Source organism: Barbus barbus, assembly GCF_936440315.1.
Source record: "Barbus barbus genome assembly, chromosome: 4".
In the NCBI taxonomy this organism is placed as follows: Eukaryota; Metazoa; Chordata; class Actinopteri; order Cypriniformes; family Cyprinidae; genus Barbus; species Barbus barbus.
The window spans coordinates 33325212-33349117 of NC_136732.1; the positions used below are offsets into that span (position 1 = coordinate 33325212).

The 23906-nt window shown below is 38.4% G+C and overlaps 1 protein-coding gene across 2 annotated transcripts; it reads right to left on the reverse strand.

Annotated features, from left to right (window-relative positions):
- Window positions 1-36: 36 nt before the first annotated feature.
- LOC306868921 (zinc finger protein 652-like) lies at window positions 37-22684 on the reverse strand. Of its 2 annotated transcripts, none has more exons than XM_079415395.1 (7): window positions 22325-22684; window positions 14474-14709; window positions 8412-9631; window positions 5876-6023; window positions 5614-5729; window positions 3710-3854; window positions 37-2954 (listed from the first exon to the last, which is right to left on the reverse strand). In XM_079415395.1, exons 3-7 carry the CDS (start codon window positions 9432-9434, stop codon window positions 2389-2391), a joined length of 1998 nt encoding a protein of 665 aa, XP_079271521.1. In that variant the 5' UTR covers window positions 9435-9631; window positions 14474-14709; window positions 22325-22684; the 3' UTR covers window positions 37-2388. The 2 variants fall into 2 exon arrangements, with proteins under 2 accessions (XP_079271521.1, XP_079271522.1); XM_079415396.1 differs by lacking the exon at window positions 22325-22684 and adding an exon at window positions 22221-22315.
- Window positions 22685-23906: the final 1222 nt, after the last annotated feature.

Below are 23906 nucleotides of genomic sequence, written 5' to 3' on the forward strand. Positions count from 1 at the left end.
TGATGTATCACTTCTGCATTCAACACACACACAGTTGGGTTTCCATGTTTTATGGGGACATCACATAGGCATAATGGTTTTTATACAGTACAAAATATTATCCCTTACCCTAACCCTACCCCTAAATCTATGCCTCACACAAAACTTTCTGCTATTTTAGATGAAAAAAATTGCTGTTTTCATTTATATATTCAATATAAAGCCTTCCTTTCTCTCTCTCTCTCTATATATATATAATGTTTGTTTCACATTTAAAAGTGCTTGCCTAATATTTTTTTTCAAATCAATGCAAGACTAAAACCAAAAGAACTTGCATATAACTTTATCTAATCTTTACTAAACAAGGTCAAAAGGTATAAAGAGATTGAGGTCATACTCACAAAACAGGCCCTTTCTAGTCATTAAAAATGCCCCACTTCCAATACTGCTTTTAGTCTCCCCCAAACACAATTACAAATGCACAAATACACAAATTCAGACAAATGAGTTGTGCTTGTGGCTAATTCAATTTTACTTAAAGTTAGCAGAAAGTGTTAAATGAACAATATAAAAAAGGCCCAACATTAATGCAAGTCCATCCTGGTGTCTCAAAAACAGGAAAACAATACAAAACAGAACTCAACCAAGATCAGATGTTTCTGTACCAGACACAACGCAAAAAATAAAACACTGCTGAAGTCGTGAGGGTAGAGAAGTTGAAACAGACTAGCTGAGAAAAGATTTGAGTAAAAACACCTCACAAGAATAAACAATATTATGGTCTGCTTATTTTTCTTATCTAGCAAGGTTTTATTAGAAAGTGCATTCCATTAACTGATGGAGAATGGAGAGAATCAGACAACAAGTAGCCCAAAACACGGAATAAAAAAAAAATTGACAGCCACCTGAACCAATAACAGTACTTCTCAGGTGAGGAGGGCGGGGCATAAAGGCAAAACACAGCTTCTTACGAGACAAACTACAGTTCTCTGACGTGTAACAAAAAATCCAAATCCCCTTGCGATTCTCCCCATTTTCCAACAGCCAGCCATCTTTCACATGTCAGTCACATGATAAACAATTCTTTGTCAGTTGCACAAACCTCTTACTTGGCAGTAAAGTGCAGAGGACAGATGCCTTTGTCTAATGAAAGAGAAAAATAATTCACAATCAATCAGCCGAGTCTGATTGACTCAAGACTTTCAATCACTTTATCTGTGCTGCTCCTATCGTCACTATTTAACATATAAGCAACCATTTTAACACTCACTCACACACTAATCATCTGCATGATAAAGAATCATGTACCAGGAAAAGACAGAGAGCAACTAAAAAGCAGCTTTTGATACCAGCACCAGACATAAGATCAGTCAAAGACACACACACACACACACACTCTCCACTCCTACATTCGGTTGAATACATGATTAGAAACAAACCCTTTCTGCATCTTCCAACCCATCAGACTCTCACAAGCACACATCTCAATTCAACATAGAAATCTGATTTCCTTTTTAAAAAAGTCTCACAGAGCATCTACTTTATACAAATAAAAATATTGGTTAAGTGAGTTACGGTTGAATAGAACATACAGTAAAACTAATAAATGATCTTGTTTCGCTTTTAATTGCAGTCTTCCTATGACACATCACAGCATTGGTCTTCCTTAACAGTCTCAACCTCCGACTGGACACGCCGGAGAGCTACAGGCATTACCCAGTAAGCATATTTTTATTTTATTTTATTTAAAAAACAAAAAAAGGAAAGACAACTCCAATATCTGAATAAAATCACTGACAACCACAATCAGGCAACAGAAACTTTTCAGTCATTTAGACTACGCTGAGTTTACCGCTTAAGTGCTGTATACTATGTTTTGTGTAATGACTTGTATATGATTCATTAAGTAGAATAGGAATAGTTTACATTGTTGGGAAGACCTGCATTTCTAAAGAGGTTACACTGCATTTTTTGAAATCTAGACCTTTAACCTGTGAACGTTTAAACCCGTAGAACCTTTGCAACAGCAGCTGAGTTGATAAAGAGTTAGAGAGAGAACCACGTTTGTGCCACTGAAATCCCAGTGGCCCATCGTTTTGATTGTTGTGACAGAGTTTGAAGCGAGGTGAAGTGAATCCGAGTAATGCTTTAAGAAGTTTGCGCTTGTGTTTTTGAGATCAGTCCTGTTTGGTCACGAGTGCTAGTGGCAAGTTGGTTTGTAGTATCAGTTCTGTATCTCTCACACACACACACACACACACACACATATACATAAACATTTCATTGCATTTCACTGAGTTCCAGCTTTCAGATTCCTGTGAGAATTAGATACATGTGGTCAGTCGGTCCGCTCTGTTCTCCAGCGAGCACCTGATTTCACATTAGTGAGTTTGTGTACGAGAGACTGTTTCAGTGGTGTTGCGGAGCGGCGCCCTGTTGCAGGTACGCATCCTCGTGTGCGCAGTGGTTTATTGGCTCGCTCTTAAACAGGGCGGGGGGAGGGGGCAGGACAGAAGGCTGCACTGAGATCTGCAGAGGGGTGTGGCTCGTCATGGGGGCGTGTCCTGTGTGATGGACAGGAGTGTGAGTGTGTGCGGGGTGATGTTGCGTGGGCGCCGTCTGCATGTGCAAATGAGAGAAGCCGTGGGTGGTGACCACCTGTTGCGGACTGATCATTATGGGGCCCACGGGCGTTGACTGAGTGGGCTGGGTTGGGCTAGGGGTGTGGCTTGCAGAAGGCGTGTGGCTGGTGAGGTGAATGGGAAGCACCATGCTGGCAGGCTGAAGGGTCACCGGGCTGGTGACCCGGAAGCACTTCTCTCGGTGCGCCTTGAGCATGTTGGAAAAGCGGAAACGCTGGCCGCAGATTTCGCAAGGGTATGGCTTTTCCCCCGTGTGCGTGCGCCGGTGCCGCTTCATGTTGGGCCGACTGGTAAAACTCTTCCCACAGATCTCACAGATGAACGGCTTCTCACCTGAAGAGAAAGAGAAAGATGGGAGAGACATGGGAGAGGAAAATTTCCTAAAAAAATAATTTTCAGGGTGAACTATGACTTCAAGTCTTTTCAACAACACTAAATAAACAAATTAACAGAACTGTTCTACTCTTTACATTTTATGTAAGACATACGTCTTAAAATATTTTACAACTGCTTCTAATTGATATAGTTTTGGCCAAAACCATACTTCCTATAACCATATTTTAATTTAGTAAATGGGTTCATGATGTTATATTAAACAAATAATGCTCCAATACATTTCCAACATGTTTGTGTTGGTCCGGTGAAAGTTTAAAATGTTAGTATTTTTCTCACACACACTTCAGAAGACACTGATTCATCAACGGGGGTCATATGGATTACCGCTATGTTAGTTTTGTGTAATTTAACTTAAAAACTTTAAGGGACCCTTTCACTTGTATTATATGGACTCGTAGAGATGGCTTATAATTCTAAATATCTCAGTTTGTGTTGCACAGAATAAAGTAAGATTGTTGTGAAATGTGCTGCTTGAAAAGTGTGCTTTTTGCAAATTTCATTCGAATTGTTATTTTATTATCTAAAGCAACATCATTTATATATATATATATATATATATATATATATATAAAAGTGAGCCCAAATGTTTTTTGGGGCCACTGTAAATTAGAATAATTATTATTATAGTAAAACTCCCAAATGTGTGTGCAATAACAACACAATCAATTCATTCACCATGTAGGTCAACTCACCTGTGTGGGTCTTCATGTGCTCGTCGAAATACTGTTTCATGTTAAAGTCTTTGCCACACCACTGGCACATAAACTGCTTATGTCCTATATGGATGCTCATATGAGACCGCAGTTGGTATTTGTACTGGAACCTCTCGTCGCAGTTCTAGACACACACACACACACACACATACAGAAATAGACAGCGTGTGGGTGGATGCTGTTTTAGCCTCACTTCAAATCAGGGCCAGACTGAAGCAATCCCAACTTTGTAATACAACCATAATAACCTGTCATTACGGTTCATAAGCCTGTCATTGAAATACTATTTATAGGAATCAGGCCAATCCCACTCATTCAGACTCTCTCACACTGCACCCTTACGTGAAACCAATGAGCCCCACCCTGACCACCCTCACAGAGCGTTAACCCCCCGATGCATTTCTAAGGAAAAGATACCCCAACGAACAGCTCAGGAAAAAACCAAAAGAGAATATTAGAGATGCAAAATGAATCTGCACAGTGTGAACTGACTCAGACGCTGGTCTTAACAGTGATGACGAGACAAGTTTCCACTGACAAGCAGTTCATCCATCTACACTAGAGCTGCTTTTTTCACTTAAATATTTGCAAAAATTTAGTTACATTTAAATTTTAATAACAATTTCAGTTAGAAGGAGAAGATCAGCGAACACAAGATTTCTAAACCAACAGTCCACAAGAGAGCGCCCTAAATATAAACTAAGCAACAACGTATCATTGTTTGAAGAAAACATTGATGAGTTAAAAAATATTCTTTTTAGAATTTAGTCTATATTTTTTGACACCATGTTCATTGTGAAGAACATAACATTCATCTGGTTACAAAAATATTTTTTCTCCATTGATGACCTTAGCTGTGTATTTAATCAGCAAAAATACCACTGAAATAAATGGGAATGTTAACGGATAGTTTTCTATCCTAACACTGGTTAGGGCAGTGTCAAAAATACAGAGAAATTAGCACCAAGAGAGTAATTCATGCTGAAATAACTGATATTTCCAATGCTAATAGGGAAAAAAAAAAAAAATTGCAAATGCATTTTCTGTTGTGTATTTACACACAAGCACACAGAGGTCTGGTTACTGACTGACAAACAGCACTTTCAGAATAGCTCTAGTCCAATGGCAACACTGCAGACATAAATGAGCCAAAAGACGTCAGTAAACAAATGTAACAAACAAAATGCTATGAACAGTAATAAGCAAATCTTTATTCGCTCCCTTATTCAAATATACAGAAATACAGTGTTGTTTGTGCATCAACATCCTGCCGTGGATGTGGCATCTTACAGCATTTGCAAAAAACAAATTAAACCTGTAAATATGGAAACGCACACATTTTCAAATATAATTATTATTTAAATATTGTTTGCTTAATACTCTTTGACTTTTGGAATGTATTTTAGAGTTTTCACATCAATAAAGAGTCACTGATGACAGAAAACAGTCAAATCCACAAATAAATAGGGGGTTCAATTTGGGGAAACCATGTTGCCAACAGAGGGGGATGTAAATTCTGTACCAAATTACAGGAAGACTTTCCAGGGGAGGAAAAAGGGTTTATGTGGAGCAGTGGTTTGTAACCGGTTTTGGTTCAGGCCCCAGATTTTTCACTGGGTATCAAACAAGGATTCAACCTGTACCAACCTTGTAACCAGTATTATATCTTTCCTTTACCTGGTGTAATAAGTTTTTATTTTATTTTATAATTTTGGAATTTATGGTTTCTAGGATACGCATGTCACTTAATCAGTCTATGATCTGTATGTCTATTAACATGAACACATCCCAAATGCATGGTTTTATGTAATTTGCATTGTATTTTATGGAGTTCCTATTCAAACCAGACCACTTGCGTATCGTGTCATATAATGTGTTCATACCTCACAACGGAAGGGCTTCTCTCCTGAATGCTGCAGTGAATGCACTTTCAGTGACATGCTGCGCTTAAAAGACTTTCCACAGGTTTCACAGGTAAACGGCATGTCCTTTGTGTGAGCTAGAGACAAACAGAAGACCTGCTGTATTAGGCATACAAATGTTTGATATGCATTTTGTATAGACATTTAAAAAGATATCATATGGTTTAAAGGTTTCACTCGCGCAGTGCTGAAGTGCATCTCTGTGCACATTTACTGTACGTACCAACCATGTGCTTACGGACATGAGCCATGGTGTAGAATTTCTTCTCACAAATCTCACAGGCAAATTTCTTCTCGGCAAAGCCATGGACAATCTTAATATGCTCGTGGAGGGACCACAGCTTCTTAAAGGACTTACTACATGACACACACTGGGGCACAAAAAACAGAGACACACTGTTGTACAGTACAAGAATAACATATTTAGTGGTATATCTACTCTCAGACCCCTTTTTTCTGAGTCTCAATGGCCCTCGAAACATGAATGAAGTCTCCCTCTGCTGGTCAGGACCAATTTGAACACATTCCTAACCTTTAATGCACTTTATATTTCAAATCAGATCTAAGATGTATGCCACAGTTATCAATTTATTTGAGAATTATCTCAATTGGCTAATATTGGACATTTAGGTTAATTGCACGTTAGTTTCTCTAATTTTTACCTTTGCCACTGAAAACACTACACACTTAATAATAACACTGCTAAATGTAATCTTCAGCAAATTAATATAAAAATAATTTTGAAAATTAATATGCATCCTTCATACTGTACATTATAAAGTTGTAATGCCTAAATTCAATGTTTCAATTTATTTAATTTTTTTTAAATCTACAATTTCTGCATTTAGCAGACGATTTTATCCAGAGCGACTAACAATAAAGTAACAATCTACTGCTTTGTTGGTATTTTACTTTACATAATTTATATATTGGTCATTTATCAGCCCTAACATGAAAACAATTATTGGCATATGCAAGAATTTTAATATCAGTGCATCCTTAATTACAATAATCATTATTGAAGTACAAAGTCATATACTTTTAATTTTACTTAAGCATTTAATATGGAAAATAAAATTAAACCTTTTGCAACTTTGGCTTTTAAGCTGTAGTCAATGTTAATTTAATATTATATTTTGTATCGCACATACACCATCATTCACATGTTTGGGGCTGGTAAGATTTTTTAATGCTTTTGAAAACAAAAAAATTGTCTTATGCTCACCATGGCTACATTTATTTGACCAAAAATGCTATAAAAAAACATTAATATTGTGAATTATTATTGCAATTTGAAAACATCAATTTATTTTTGTGATGACAACAATGAAATTGAAGCCTTTCAAAAAAAAAAAAAAAAATAAGATGGAACAAAAATTGCTGGAATATCTTGTAGCAGAATCAGGGACTCACTCTGTCCCTCACAGCCTCATTTCCAATTGAGTCACATTAAAGGGGTCATGAACTGAGTGTTGTACTATAAAAACATCCAGTAAATGTCAAAACTCAAAACTTTCTCATTAGTCTAAAAACAGCTTATATTGAAGCCAATCTGACAAAACGACAGCTTGTGGAATGTTCTACTCTATGATGTAATAGAAGTGAAGTGAAGTGACATACTGCCAAGTATGGTGACCCATACTCGGAATCTGCATTTAACCCATCCAACGTGCACACACACAGCAGTGAACACACACACACACACAGCAGTGAACACACACACACCGTGAACACACACCCGGAGCAGTGGGCAGCCAGTTATGCTGCGGCGCCCGGGGAGCAGTTGGGGGTTCGGTGCCTTGCTCAAGGGCACCTCAGTCGTGGTATTGAGGGTGGAGAGAGCGCTAGACATTCACTCCCCCCACCTACAATCCCTGCCGGCCCGAGACTCGAACCCGCAACCTTTGGATTACAAGTCCGACTCTCTAACCATTAGGCCACGGCTTCCCTTTTTTATTTTTTTTTTGTTTTGTTTTAAAGAAGAAATAGTGTGGATAAGCACCGCCTCCTCAGAAGATGATCAACGCCTGCTTCTACATCACTGCCTGTTTAGCACCCCCATCGATTCATGCATGTAGCGTTTAGGAGAGGCGAACACAGGTCTACACAGAAGGCAAATGATAAAATTTGATGGACTTTATTTTTAATGAAGTTCCAAACCGCATCAGTACGAACTTTTGTTCCATTTATTTTACTGTGGATTTGTTTACAAACAAGGCACAATTCAACATGATTTTTAGAAAGACCGAAACTAAAAGACGATGCTGTGCCGACTACACTGATTCAACAGTAATGTCACAACACACAAGTGTGAGTAGCTGTTTTCATTACGTGATCACTATTGCTTTGTCTGTTATTACAGATCGTTTGACATGTATTGAGTTATTTATGCTTTTTGACCTAAATCACAGCAGGGTCCATCTATGACGAATGTACGCTGTCAAACACAACACACAATACACAATTAAATTCAATACACTACTATTAACCAATCACAGCAGTGGGTGTTTACTTCTGAGTCTACAATCCGCCACACCTATTTAAACAGCGTTCTGATGAGGGGGATAAAAACAGGACAGAAAATAGATCGTGTTTTTGATGTAAATATCTTGATAACATTATAGAGAACAGTACAAAATAATAAAAAAGACGTTTTTGACCCCTTTAAATATGTCTTCTGCTTGGACTAATGTCTTAACAATACTTGTACTTCACCAAGCATGTGGCTTTTCAATACAAGTTTGGGAAGATACTCTCACCTGGATGTTCTTCTCGCAGTCTGTCTGCTGGTGAAGAGCCAGTTCACTCTCCAGCACAAACTTCTTCCCACACTTGTCGCAGATCTGCATGCGTCTGTGCGTCACATTCATGTGCTTCTCCAGGTACCAACGGGTATTGAACACACGTGGACATTTTTCACACGCTAGCGTCTCTTTCCCCTCACCCTCTCTCTTGGCCCCTCCTCCTCCTCCTGCAACTGTCGCTCCTGAGGTGGAGGAGGCGGAGCTTCTGGGCTCCTTGGCAGGTCTACGCTTTTGGGACGGACCCTCCGCTTTCTTCCTCCGCCCCCTGGTTGTAACGCCGGCAGTCGCAGTGGTTACGCTCCCAGTTGATGAAGCGGCTACGCGGCGACTCTTTCGCCGTGGCGGAGCAGCGGCTCGACCCCTGTGCGTCCGTTGCGCTCTTGTTCGCCGACTGTTGTTTTCCTCTTCCTCATCATCTTGATCCTCCTCATCCAGATCCTCCTCTGCGCTGTAGTCATCTTCAACGCTGTCATCTTCTTCCTCCTCCTCTTCATCTTCCTCCTCCTCCTCACTATTGCTCTTGTCGTCTCCCGCAGTGTTTGCATTTGCCGCGTCGTCTCCTTTGGACACGTGCAGGGTCTGGTTATTGAGGTTAACCTCTACAATGATCTGTCCTCGTTTGAATTCATCCTCCACCCCGGCTTCCTCTTCGGCTTCAGAATCTTCCGACGTCCCACAGTTTCCGCTCTTCGTCTCAGCTGCTCCGGACCCTTCCCGGTAAAACGGTTGAGTCGGAGTAGGATGGAGATTTAGGTCTGAGGGCATCTGTGACTCGGGCCTCATAGCCATCGTGTTGTCAATGACCAAAGAGTACGGCTTGGCCGCAGCTTCTCGCTTGTACAGCTTTGCTGACAGCTCGGCATCAGGAGCAGAGGTGTTGTGGAAGTACGTTTGGGAGGGTTGAGTCATTTGCCCCTCCTCTTGAGACATCGTCTCCGGGCCGGACACCTCCTCCTTCAGTGTCTGGCAGGACTTCATCAGCAGCCGAACACTCGGTTAAATCGGAGTACTTCCCTCTTTATGTTTGAGAATAACCACTGTATGCTGTCAAGGGCGATACAGGAGGCAATGTACCCCTCCTCTCGAATGAATGAGAGGAGGGCAAGAGAGCGTAAAGGAGGAGAGATGAGGAGAGACACCTTAGCCCAGCCCAAACCGAGCCTCCATTACTTTCACTAGGACATGAAAGAGAAAGAAACAGGTATGAGAAAAGGAAAATAAAGAAAATGAATAAGACATGTTTTAGAGCTGCATTATTAATTTAACTAAAACTGAAGTTGTGATATGGCTTAGTGTGATTTACAAATTACAAAGGCTATGACTTAGCTGAATGAATAAATGCAGTACCGCCGCTCCCTATACGCAGAGTACACAGTTAGCATAGGGCACCAACTCCCAGGGGGGCACCATCCCAGTTGCTCAAAAAAAAAAAAAAAAAAAAAAAAACTTTCATTCTATATTAATATAAAAATTAACATATACATTAATAAAAATCTAAACATGAATACACACACATACATATATATATATATATATATATAGAGAGAGATAAAAAAATACAAATTTAAGGTGAACGCAGTAGGCAGGCTAAGCACACGTGATGCGCCATTCCCGCATCCGCACACGCTCGCACTATGTTTGCGGCTGAATGCAAATGATCATTATTGATAGACAACTATGCCTGTGAAAAGACATCAGCAGTCCGGTGCCGAGAAAAGAAAAAAAAGATGAAGCCTTCAGGTACATTCATAATCCAGTGAAACTTTTCTTTGGCTGTTGAGGTTAACGTGTTTTAATGGTAAAAATGTAACCACCAACAACACATCTAAAATTCTCCCTGAGGTTCCATGTTCCCTTATGAAAATTAGCCATGGTTTTTACTACGAATAAAACCAAAAATCATAGTTCTTGTAGCCATGGATGGCATCCACAAATTAACCATGGTTTTGTTAGGCTATTTCAAATAATAGTTTACAAAGAATTAAGACAGTATTACAGTAAGACAATATTCTTTGTGGTTATAAAAACAGACCTAACCCAACAACAGCCTTTAAAATTACTTAAAATGCATTATATAAAACAATGAGGCAATGATTAATTAATAATTATATGATTTCATTGAATAACACTGTTTATTTTGTATTACATTATGTATTTTAACAATTTATGTACAATACATATTACTACAAATGCCTTTAAAGAGCACCAAAGGCCTGGTATTTGCAGTTACAGGATGATCAAATCCATGTTATATTGACCAAACATTTAGGCCAATTCAAATATCCACTTAATCTTTCATTTCTGGCCACCTTTTTACGATAGAAATGTTACAGCCTCTAATTTCTTCAACAAAAACATGTGGACATCACAACCCTTAAAAAAATTAACCATGGTATAAATCGCAGTAAAACTGCTTAATTTTCTTTTGCTTGATTTTTGAATGCTTAAAAATCAATCAGACAAATTATATCCATAGGTAACTGAGATACAATTGTAATTTTTAAATAATAGTTTAATTACAATTTATTTAATTAATCAATTAATTTACTTTTATATTTTAAAGTTCTATTTTGATCCCTTTAGGTGTTTTTTTTTTAATCCACAATATTTGGGGGAGGGTGCACAACCATACAGTTCTGCTTAGGGCACCTATTTGGCCAGCAGTGGCCCTGAAAAAAAAAGTCTTAAAAGTATATGATATTTATTGTACTTGAGTCCGAAAAGTATTTTTTAAATCTTAAACGTACTTAAGTATTGAATGAAAAAGTACAAGTAAATGCAAAATGGAAAAGAAGCAAATAAATATATATTTTTTAAAAAGTTCATACACAGCTGGAGTAGCAAGTTCAGTTTTAACTCTTTCTTCGATTTTGTATTTTTGGGTAAGAATAAGAAGCACTTCATCCGGTTCTTAGTGTCTTTCATTCTAACATAAAAAAACATTTCTGGAATCTGCATCTGAAATAGCATTTAGATGTATTTACATAGTTTAATGTTTCTCAGAGGGGACATGGATGCATTTAAACTGCAGTTACAGATGCATAAATAGGCCTAATGTTTTGTTATTAACACAAAACGTAGAATACTGATATTTAAAATAATTTAAGACACGAAAAAAATAGTCGAAATGTGAAATTAAATGTGACCGCATGTGACTGTTAATGAGTGAGTCATTGAGATTCAACCGATTCACTCAAACGGCTGATTCATTCAGAAACAAAGCATTTGACTGTGTTAATGAGTGAATACTGAATCATTTATATCATCCGATTAGTTCAAAAAGCTGATTCATTCAATAAGTAAACACCGTCCATTGCTCAGAGACGCAAAACAGTGCTGTCATCTTTGTTCGGAACTATTTTACGTTGGCAAAATTGACCAAAAACAAGCAATATTATGTCTAAAATGTAAGACACTTATTGCTTTACTGAACTTGTATAAATGATTCTTAAATGTGTTATGCTGATATCTACAGAAAAACGGTACTCTTTGTGTGATATAGATTAAGTTAACTATATTAAATTATGCAAATATAAAAAGCATACATAAGCGTTTTGCCATCTAGAATTAGAATGTAGACGGCAAAACGCTTCTGAGTAAAAGTATACATTTTAATTAGGAAATGTAGTGGAGTAAAAGTAAAAGTTGGCTGAAATATAAAACTCAAGTAAAGTACAGATACTCCGAAGACTTGTGTTGCATTTCGGGGGGAAACAAAAAAACGTTGTCGAACAACAATATAAAATGCGGGAAACTATTCATTGGTTATTTTACAATCAATTGAATTACAAATTATACTACAATTGGAAAATACTAAAAATTGATAAACCGTTCGGCATGATGATGTTGAATGTCTCCGACAGCGCCTGCAGTCCCATTTAGCAACCGTATTTTTTAAGAAACACAACAGTTCCGGGTTTTCGCCTACAAAGTGACATCATAGTTCCAGCACTCTATATGGCGGGATAGTCCCACCTTCTAAATGAAAGAGCCAATCGTTGATTGGTAAAGTCATTGCGTCACTGCAGCGGCTGTTAGAAGCTCCGGTTTCCCATAGAAACCTGGGGCTGGACCAGCAGTCATAAGCGCGTTGGAGCTACGCATGCGCACTGGCTGGTTTAGCCTGAAAAATAAGCTTTTTAAACGCTATTTGAGCATAAGAAACAACATTCATGGGGCAGTTCATTTCAGATTTTATTGCTGATTTGAAATGAAATGAGCGAACTGTTTTTGAGATTTCAGGATTCCCCCCCTTCATTTAGATAGGACTTGGTCTTGTCTGAGCTGCCCAGATGCGTTGCAAATATGGCGGCCGAGTGAACGGACTTTCCTTGAAAGGGACTTTGCTAGCGTGAATTAGCAGAAGGCAATTCGCATCGCGCTCAGTGTGAAACGGCCTTCAGAGTGGCTTGTTTTGAATCTTTGCATCTGCTCTGTGTTCGGTAGCTTATAAAGTGCATTAGAAAACACTATAAACACTAATCTTTCCAAACTTGTAATGAAAAGAGCCTTTAAAGCGGTTGCCATCAACAAACGGTTGCCGCGATATCGGGTACAGCCCTAGTGTGCCTAGTAAGAGCTTGATTAGCTGCTTCAGGTGTGTTTAATTAGGGTTGGAGCTAAACTCTGCAGGACACCGGCCCTCCAGGACCGAGTTTGGACAGCCCTGGTCTAGAAAGTGCCAATCAAAAACACAGATCAGGAAGACGCAGAAACGAGCAATCTCATATGTAAGCATATGCATATGAAAATTAATGCGATCATCAAAACTAACCACATATGAATGAAAACTGCCTAATGTTACGGAGTGAAATGTCGATCCAGGAAATGGTAAAGGCCTGTGCAAGCTTTGGGAGTGCTGATGGAAGCCATCTACTGCATCTTTGCTTTGAAAATATTACTGAATATGATCCAGATGTAGTATTTGATCAAATTTAATTCTCAGGTTTTTGCTCAAAATTTTGTTTTTTTAATGAAACCTACCTACATTCAAGTTGATGAAAAGAAAACAATGCTTGAAGCTTGAATGCTTGATTTAAAAAAAATTTTTAAAGTAGAGGGTGATCTTTATTTTGATGGATTGCATGTTCAGATACTCATACAACAAAATATTCTGGGGGCCAAGAACTTTGAGTGAAAATCAGCAAAAACACTGGCGGTGGCTGGCAACTTTTTTCAAAAACAGCGGGGAAAGAGTTAAAGGTGTAGTTCACGCAAAAATGAAAATTCTGTCATTAATTACTCTCCCTCAAGTAATTAAAAAAACCATACAAACAAAAAAAGAAAAAGAAAACAAAAACAATGATTTTATTCACAATTTCTTCTCTTCTATGTCAGTGCTCAACACGTGTTCACGACAGTACCATGACACATGCGTCTGCATTCCTCTGCTTGCTAACAAGACGCTGCACATCCGGTTTCTACGGCAGAACACCGGCTCCTGCATCAGCAGCACCACACGCATGCATGGTTCTCTCGTGAATGCGTGTCGTAGACATACGGGGAAGAGAAGAATTTGTTGATTAAAGTTATTTTTGTTTTCTGTGTGCACAAAAAGTATTCTTGTAGCTTCATAAAATTAGGATTGAACCACTGATGTCACATGGACTATTTTAACAATGTCCTTACTACCTTTCTGGGCCTTGAACATGATAGTTGCATTGCTGTCTATGGAGCATCAAAAAGCTCTCGGATTTCATCAAAAATACCTTCATTTGTGTTCCGAAGATGAACGAAGGTTTTACAGGTTTGGAACGACATGAAGGTGAGCAATTAATAACAGAATTTGCATTTTTGGATGAACTATCCCTTTAAATACTATAAATCTGAAATACTTAATATTTTTAATACTGAGTATTTGTTTTGTTTAATATTTTAATTTAATAAAAAATAATAATATAATTATTATTGTTACTATAAGTTTTTATGGTCACATTGATATATTACAAAAAAAATACAGCCTTAAAAACAGGCACGGCAAACCTTTAGCCAACTCATGTAGTCTTAAAAGTACTCACATCCAAATGAAACTCGTCTTGGCTTTAGACCCAAACTTCAGTTTCTCAACAGCATCTCGGTTTCACTTGGAAAGACAATAGCGGCACCTCATCTGCAAATCTCTGCTGATTCAGCTACAAAAGCCTCCTCCTCTCTGTCAGTGATGTGACGGCGTCTCCGCGCCGTTAAACTCAGCGCTTAGATCGCGCAGTCATTACCAGCTGCTCCGAATCAACACCCTGCAGCCAGATGTTACCTGAAAGACAGCAAGAAACAATGTGAAAGGTTGCGAAAGGAATGAAAGAAAATTGAAAGCAATTATATCAGGAGTCACCCAAGACATCACATTTAATTCAGTACCTCAAAGCAGGTAAATGAACCACAACTACCATTGAAACAAGAGCAGTGTGTCATCAAACGCAGATATTCAAGAATGAGCACAACAGCGCTCCATACCTCAACAACACTTCTGAAATTATAGTCAGTGCAATGACTGTTACCTGGTAAAACCTTCTGGTCTTCTAATCAGGTGCCATACATTCTTTATATGTAAGTGTGTGTGTGTGTGTGTGTGTGTGAGAAAGAAGCAAGCAAGTGAATAAAAGAGGGGAAAAGAAAGAGAAATGAAACTGCAGCCTGGTTAAGGTGTAGACATCTAGAATCTCACTACTAATCAGATACACACACCAAACCGCAACCGTTTCGTTTTTCAGTGAAGTGTGTGTGAGCAGCTCAAAATTAAACCACAAGAAGTTATGAACAGAAAACACACTCACACAATGAGGAAGAAACCCTCCTTTTATATTTTCATACTGGACAGTCTCTCACACTTCGTTACTGCCACCTAACATGTTAACAGCGACTCGCCTCGTGCTGAAGTAGCCATGTGGTGGCTGGAGTGTTGCTTATTTGCCTAGTAGGCCTGTAGTGATTATTTAATCTGATCATGAATGTTTAACTGCGATTATTGTGCACTTTAAATTCCTGTCCCATATTCCAATCCAATAGTTTAACAAATATTGAAGCACAAATGAGCATTTTTATGCTTCTATTTCTGGTGCAGTAGCGCACATGAAAGTGAATATTTTAGGACAGAAATATGTTATTATTGCATAAAATCACAATATTATAATCCGCTTTAAAACAGACACATTTGCACCTCAATCAATAAGTCTTTTCACTGCCTCTGAGATTGTCATTTCTAACATGTCATGGCTTTGATATGATGCAATATAGTCTAAATGTCAATACCACTGTATGCTGTGAATATGCCATTGATGGATTCTTGTTGTTACAGAGATGGCAGCTATAATACAGATGCATAATGACATAATATATTAATTATAATTTTTTTTAAATGGAAAAGGAATGCTATTACCATTTGAACAAACACCTATATTAAATTTGTATATACATAATTGTACAAGTTTTAATATGTAAATATATAATTGTCAAAAGATATATAAATAAATATAACTTTCTAAAAATAACTGAACAAAAAATCATTACACCCAATCTGCTAAGTGATTGAGCTATTTGTCTTTGATCTGTATGGCATTCACTCAACAGAGAGACAGATTCAACCGAAAATTGAGACAGTTACACACTGATGAACCAAAACGAGACCACAAGTTTCAGTGTGAGTGAATTGAAACGGGTGTGGGGAGGGAGTGTGTGCGCTCAAGGAATAATCTTCCCCAATCAATGGCTCCTTTATATGCTAATATGCAACAATAGACTAAGAAATCAGATATCAGAGTGACCCTGTTAATTCACCAAGATCAAAACAAGACTCTACCTTACACGCGGAGTCATCACGATCAAAAACACCACCACCTATACAAGTAAACAGCAGCCACAAACAGGAAAAATAGCTCTGTTTTTGCGTTTTACTCTTAACGGCTTCGACCTTGACTTCCTGGCTCTCTGTGAACATCTCTGTTCTGTTTGAGTGCATGTGTGCCAGTCATCGTCTGCGTGAGCTGAACAGACATTTCTGTGAAACATACATGGCTCTTCAGAACAATACTGCATTGTAAAGCACTGGCTGTGTACAACATGCATTACATGATAAAATCTAAAGCCTTGTGACTAGCAAGATAATTACAGTCTAGTCAGTTTGCTGCATCTGTGAGAAGACCAACAGCGTGACTCACATTAACCCACCTCTATAAGTCAAAGAAAACTATGTTTTTTTATTTGTCTGACAAACTATCAGAGAGCTGCACAGTAGCAAATGTCAAATTTTATAATAATAAAGTTACAGATATGTTCATGTGTCGCAAACCCTTTGACTCATCAAGGTGTGTGTGTGAGCATCTAGAAAAGAAAATTAGTTCATTCTATCCTTGGCAACAGGAAAAGGTGTCTGACACAGCGTACGCATACATACAGTGAGCTATTCTGTGAATGTATCGTGACTGACTATCGTGTGTCTGAGGGTGGGAAGCATCATTTGAATGATGAAAAGCGAAAAAAGGGCAGTTAGGGCAGTTAAAACAGAAATATGAGGTCAGAAGAGAAATGGCATAACGTATACAGTTCACCTTTGAGTCACCTTTAGGACAGATGAGCCTACTTTACGACACATTAAAGTTAATTCTGTCATCATTTAATCAACTTCATGTCATGCTAAACCTGTGTTAAACATTTTCTATTCTAATCTATTTTTATACATAAAATTAAACATTTAATGTCAAATGTTGTTTTGGACCACTTCGACAAAAAAAAAATAATAATAATAGTAATAAATTTTTTATGTGCCACAGAAGCAGGGATGGGCGGTATGACCAAAATCTTTCATGGTAATGGTATATCTTGCAATATAGTTATTTTTGTTTTAAAAAAAGGTCTTTATGATATCAAAAAATTTTATACCATAGAAAGTTCATAATTCTTGTCACCAATGTCAATATCACAAAAAACTAACACTAGCCTAAAAAACCCACAAAAAAAAAAAACTCAAGCTCACCGAAGACAAGTAAACAGTCAGTGATTAAATAAGAATAAAAAAAACTAATTACAAGTAATAGGACAAAAAAACTACAGTAGAACAAATAAAGAAGAAATGCTACAAATACATTGTATAAAGTAATCAAATGTATAAAAACACTGCATATTCTTCACTATGGGAATTAAATATAAATATTTAAGATTACAAAAGTGATTTAGTCAAGAGCAGTGAGAGATTTTCTCTCTTTTGTTGTTTAATTAACATAAATGACAAACAACAGGAAGACTGCTGTCACTTTTGTATGAAGGACAGCTTCATACATCAGGCTGTCAGGAAGCTGAACTCCCTACCGTCCCTGCCCCCCCTCCCCTCTTTTTACCCCATACAACACTGAACTCTGACACTATGAGAGACCCCACACCCCCAGGACCAGCCATATCAAATCAATATATTATGAAATGTTAAGTGTTTTTAATGAGTAACTGATATTGGTTTGAAATGTATATTCACCCCATTTATTTTCTAAATGCATGCTGTTGATCTTATGGTGAACAATTCATCCGTGCAATTTTCCTTTTTTAAACATTATTTTGGCCTTTAATGAAAACGTCATAATTTAAACTTCCAGTAAAGTACATCGGACTTCTCCAGTCATTTGGTCCGCTGAAATGCCGCCACAATCGACTGCAAGCTCACATTCAGATCTGCCTCCATCCAATCAACAACTGATGCATAGAATCAAATTCCCATCCTGTATTTAGTTCATTTTCGACAATTTGTTTCACTCGGTTGTATGTCACAGCATGGAAAAAAGATCTCACAACTTTAAAAGAACCAGTTCATATGAGTGTTTTTTTTTTTCATGAATCAGGTGAAGTTTTTGCATGCATCCAGTGAAGACATCACCATAGAAAAATTGTGTAGGAATATTTAATTATTTTTGTAGTCTTCATCTCAGGTTATGCAGCAAACTTATAGCTCAGGTATCAATGTCTTCAGCTTTAGATTCAGCATAGCAGTAGGCTATATGATTCCTGCTTGTGTTTTGTTTACGGTAACACAGTGGAGCAAAACCTAGAAAAACACTTAAAGACAATTCAGTTAAAAACAATTCAACTCAGCCTTGCATGGTAACTACTGAGGGTGACGTTATTCGTCCGAATCATGCAGCTCTCCTGCAGCGACAGTTTACATTGCTGGAACGGCCACACATTCATGCATAAACCTACCCACACAAATAAAACCATATACACATACACAAACGCCCACACGTATACAATTATACACACACACACAAACACATACCCACACATATACAGCCATATACACACACCTCCACCTTTCTTCCTGTGCGCTTTGAAACTTTCTGAGAATTGGAGAGCGCAGTGTATGTGACCACATGATGGGTGCATAAGGGGTCACACATCTCAGAGAGTGTGCGTTGGAGTCACAGGAAAATAGCCGGCATATAACACACATATTACTGTAGGTGTATTTCAAAGACTGGCCCGGCACACTTTTCACTGTGAGTAAATTCTGTTGTGTGTTTTAAATAAAATACCAAATGGTGCTCTGCATTCATATTAAACAGACTTGCAAAGTTAATTCTTCGCTGAAGATCTCCGAAGAGCTAGTGACTCTTGACTTGAGTGCACCCATCAGAAGGATGCCAGAAATGCAGCAGCCGGAGGAGCGTGAGAATCTGCAACACAGCGTCTACAACACATCTGAGGAGGAAATGAAGGAAAACGCTCTACTTATTTACACAAGAATGCAAGACGCGTGTGTTTGCATCTACACATCTGTTGATGTCTGCAGCCACTTACAGGTCTAGAGTTTGCATGCTCCGGAGCAATACAGAAGAAGAAAAGCAGAGTGAAATTCAGTGTGAAGACAATATCAATGCATTCATTTTTCTTGCTTCAAGACCGACAAGTGCAACTGAAGTTTTGCAATGCCTCAGGCTGCTCCTCTCATCATCGTGAGCAAGTAGGTGGACGATAACGATGACTAATCCCGGGCTTCCTCGCACATGAAAAAATGCAAGCTGCTTTGATGTGGGTGACAATCACACAATCTAAATTTCTACGACCAATGAAATTACTCATCTTTTAGCTTATATATTCTGATCATATCTCCAAGCACTGGGGATCAAGCCCACCTCATCTCGTCCATTCAACAATGAACACATTTTTCTCATTCAATCACCAGAACCACTTTAATCTCTTTAACTGACACATTGCAGACAAAATAACCTTTCATGCTCTGATCTTAAGGTGGGTTTAGTACACAGGAAATGTTTTTTAAGTAGCTACACCAATGACTTCAGGATTTATTTATGCAGGTTTTAATAACTGAAAGTGAAACTTCCAACTGCTAGAAACTAAAAATGCACAGGTTTTTTTTTTTTTTGCTCTTCAATTTTCCCCCATCTCCAACTTCTCTGACCTGCTGGCCTTGTGCTGGACTCCAACAGCAGCAGATCTCTGATAATCTGACTAATTATTTAATCACGGGAGATGAACCATGACAGTACTGTGAATCCACGATCTGACTTTCTATCAGAAAGGTTCGCCGGGTTCTTTGAGCACTGTTATGCAACTGTATTAACCACAAGCAAGCAAGCTGAGTCACTCTATTCTTTTCAGATGCTCTTAAACTAACCCACCAACTGAAGGCCTTTAATACAGGTAACTCTACAGCAGCGCAGGGAGAGCACAGAAAGGATGTCAGAAACGAGCGACATCTTCAAGTCTGAATGAAATGAAAATGAACCCTATTTATAATCTAAATGCATGTTATAGATCTTATTGTGAATGATTGATCCATGTATTTTATATAAAAAAACATCTTTAATCATTCAGTCTGCTTAAACCCTGCAAGATCACCTTCGTCTGTTTTACATTTTTGAGTGCAACATCCACATCTCAAAATCCAGTCAACAACTAATGCACAAAACCCAAGTTTTCATTGCTACTTCAGTTACATCACTACTTTAAAAGTGAAGTCCATATTTCTGCAACATCTGGTTGGATAAATTAAGCCCCGCCCCAAATTCTAATGTTAATGAATTTGGAGTATTACAAGTTGCATAAAATACGGCCAAACCAGGCTTTCTGCACAACCTTTCCTTTACAGCCCTTTTGTCACTCAGAAAACATACTGGTATTGTTACACACAGAAACCTCATGGCTGGAACTGTAACAAAGCTTCGCTGAAATACATTTGCGATGAAATATCATCTTATGTCATTTTTGCATTTGTGGTTCCAGTTTTTCGTCCAAGTTATTATTATTTTTTTAAGTTTAAAATAAAATATATTATGAAAATTATTGGTGAATCATGATTTCCTTATAAAAAAAACATTTGTACGCAGATTTTTACATACAATTTTATGCATGAACACTAAGTGAATAAAACACTTTTTTATGGCACAACAAACTTAACACTTTATTTCTGCATACTAGGCTGGAATAAAAGAAAGTAACAAAAAAAACGACATACTGCCTATCTAAAAACTATATCAGTCTATATCAAGTCTTTTTGATCATCACTTTATAAAGACATTTATATACAAAATATTTCCATTTAAGAAGGGATTCGTGCAGTTTAAATTCTTTATCTTATAAAAATAATAAGTTTAGTAGCAGATGGGCCCTGAATAATATTTATATTCCCATGATACTCACACATTGCAGCCTGAATGTGTCAATGATATGTTATGAAGACAGCATTATGAAAATGTTTAGCAGACTAAGTTAAGGTAAAAGCAAGGTAAAAAAAGCTAATACTAATACTTTGTGGGTGTCATAGGACATTGTGAATTACACCAGCTCTGGAGAAAATCTCTTTGACTAATAAGTTGGTGAGACTTCATAGCAGCTTGGGAACTGGATAAAGGGAAGCGGGGGAAAACCTCACAAAATAATGAGCTAACCAAAGCTTTTTGGCTTGTCAGGCACACAGATGCATCGTTGCAGTTCCAAACTAAGTTCAACAAAGAAAGAGACCAAAATAATAAGAATAAAAGAGGTAAAACAGAGAGCAAAATTCCTTCGCCCCCTACTCCTAAAATCCGCGCTAGCAGCTCGAGCTAACGTCGCAGGTTGAGAAGGGCCTAGCGCGCGCATCCACAACACACCTCCAAACTGCAACACGTCCACCCCAAAAAAGGAGGATAAATACTGGCATACGGCGTGGATGGACCATACTATCCTGTCGGAACAGATAGAAAAGCAGCAAAGGGTGTACGGCGACTCATTGGCAAAGAGTAACTTTTTTGGGAAAGCGACGCAAAGAAAGGGTTAAACAGAAGGAAACATTGGTTGGTTGGGACGGCAGGCGTGCAGGCCGATCGGCTAGCACAGCTAACATCCCGAGTGCATGTACATACAGCTGTGTGCACTGGACTCCAGCTACGACAGGACCTGCTTTTGCAAAATTGCTAAACGCGATTACAAAAACCTCAACCGAGGTGATTTCAATCTATCTGCTTTGAAAAGCGCGTGCAACGAGAATACGACTATTTAACCCTGTGGATCATAGCAAGCTAACATCCTCGTCGTGGACGACTTTCACTTCTTGCACCCCCAAACCGCCCAGATTTATACTCCTTCAGAGATTTTTCTCTTTCATATTGACGAGCACTCGCGGTCTGCGAGCAGCTAGCTGCAGGAGACTCTCAGTGCATTTGCATGCAAAACAGCATTAGGCAAGAAAACAATAACAATTTTGACGATTCCTGCTCTATCCGAACAAAACCCTTCAGATCGACCGGTGAAAATAAGTCGTGTCGTGCATTGACAGCATCGTACCTTGACAGATGTCCGAGGGACGGTTTCTATGCATGCGGCGAACAACTGTCATCGCTGTAAATAAATGCAAACGCAGAAATTAACTTGTAGCAAAGACTACTCACCCGAGACACGAGCGCCCTCTCCCTCATATCGTCCACCTCAAGTTGTGTAGCGATCCGATAAAACACAGATCCACAAAAAACGATTTGCTTCAGATAAACTACTCCTCGCGGACACTGAGTTTTGGCGAGCAGCGTGAAGTCGCATGCACAAGCGGACAAACTATCACAAATCGCTCTGGTTTGCCTCTAGACTGAACGAGCCCACCGCTGCTCCGGTTTACAAGCCATCGCTACGTGGCTGGCCTAGGTCTCGCGCATCAACCATCCTCCGAGTTCATCCGAGGCGCTCGAGCCGCCGCTGTCTGCACTGGAGAAAGCGCGCGTGGCGTCGGGTTTTTTTTCTTCCCGTAATCAAAGAGCGAGACCAGACAGCGTTCAGTGCGCGCGCGCCTGTCTTCCTCCCTGCGGTGAACCACCTCGATAAAAGTGACTTTTCACTTGATGGACCGTTTGCCAAACAAGACGAGATATTGCAGCTGCCTGTTCAATGTTGTTAGAAAGCGCCGCTTTGTTTTCTAAACCATCACCACATCGGACCAGGCCTAATGTGAACTTAATGCTGTCAGTTGTACATTAAAATCCAATAAAAATGTAAATAAAAGTTATTTATTGGCATGCTTCCATGAAGAACCTTTAACATCCATTGAATCTTTATATGCACAAAAGGTTCTTCACACTAATAGTTAAAAAAGGTTATTTGGGGAACCAAAATTCATTCCTCTCTGGCATTGCAGTGAAAATTTGTTTATAAACCTTTATTTTAAGAATGTAGAAATGTGATTTTCTTATTCACTGTGCAATGAAATAAAGGCATTCACTTTGTGGTATTGTTTAGACACTTTTAGACGTTTTTATGAGTCTTGTTATGTTTATAAGATAGTACTAATGCACTAGGCTGAATCCAGTAAAAAGTGTTGTTATATGATTTCAAAGCTCTCCGTGGCCTAGCACCAGAGTATATTTCTGATTTAATTATTTTACATAATTTTTTGAGATCTCTTTGCTCAAATGATCAGCTGAGTCTGACAGTTTCTTGATCGCGCCATTAATGTAAAGGTGATAGAGCTTTTTATGTGGCCGCTTCTGGAACGAGCTTTCATTGTTCTTAAAAACCTCATTTATTTTCTTTAGCTTTTAGCAGTGTGTTGTAAATTGTATGGATTTTGTTGAATTTTGGCTTCATATATGATTACTTTTGTATGGTTCTGTTTGAAAGTGCTGTAGAAATATACTTAAGCTGAAAGTTGAGTTGAGCTGAGCATGGATTTAATAGGTTAGACTTAAGAATGCAGGAACTGATATTACGTATACTTTATTCATGCATTTAGCCGATGCTTTTATCCAAAGCAACTCATATTGCATACAATGTTAAATCTACTTGTGCTCCTTATTTGATTGACTAAACAGCATCTGAAGAGCTGATTTAGTAAAAAATGTGTCTGTTTACAGTGTTTCAGAATTCTATAAGTGGTGCAGAATCAAAGGGAAGCTGGCTTTTTGCAAATGTCTCTTTCAACAAAGACAGGAATGTTTTTTGCACTAATGCGACAAAGAGTAAAGGATGAACATTACATGTGTAATT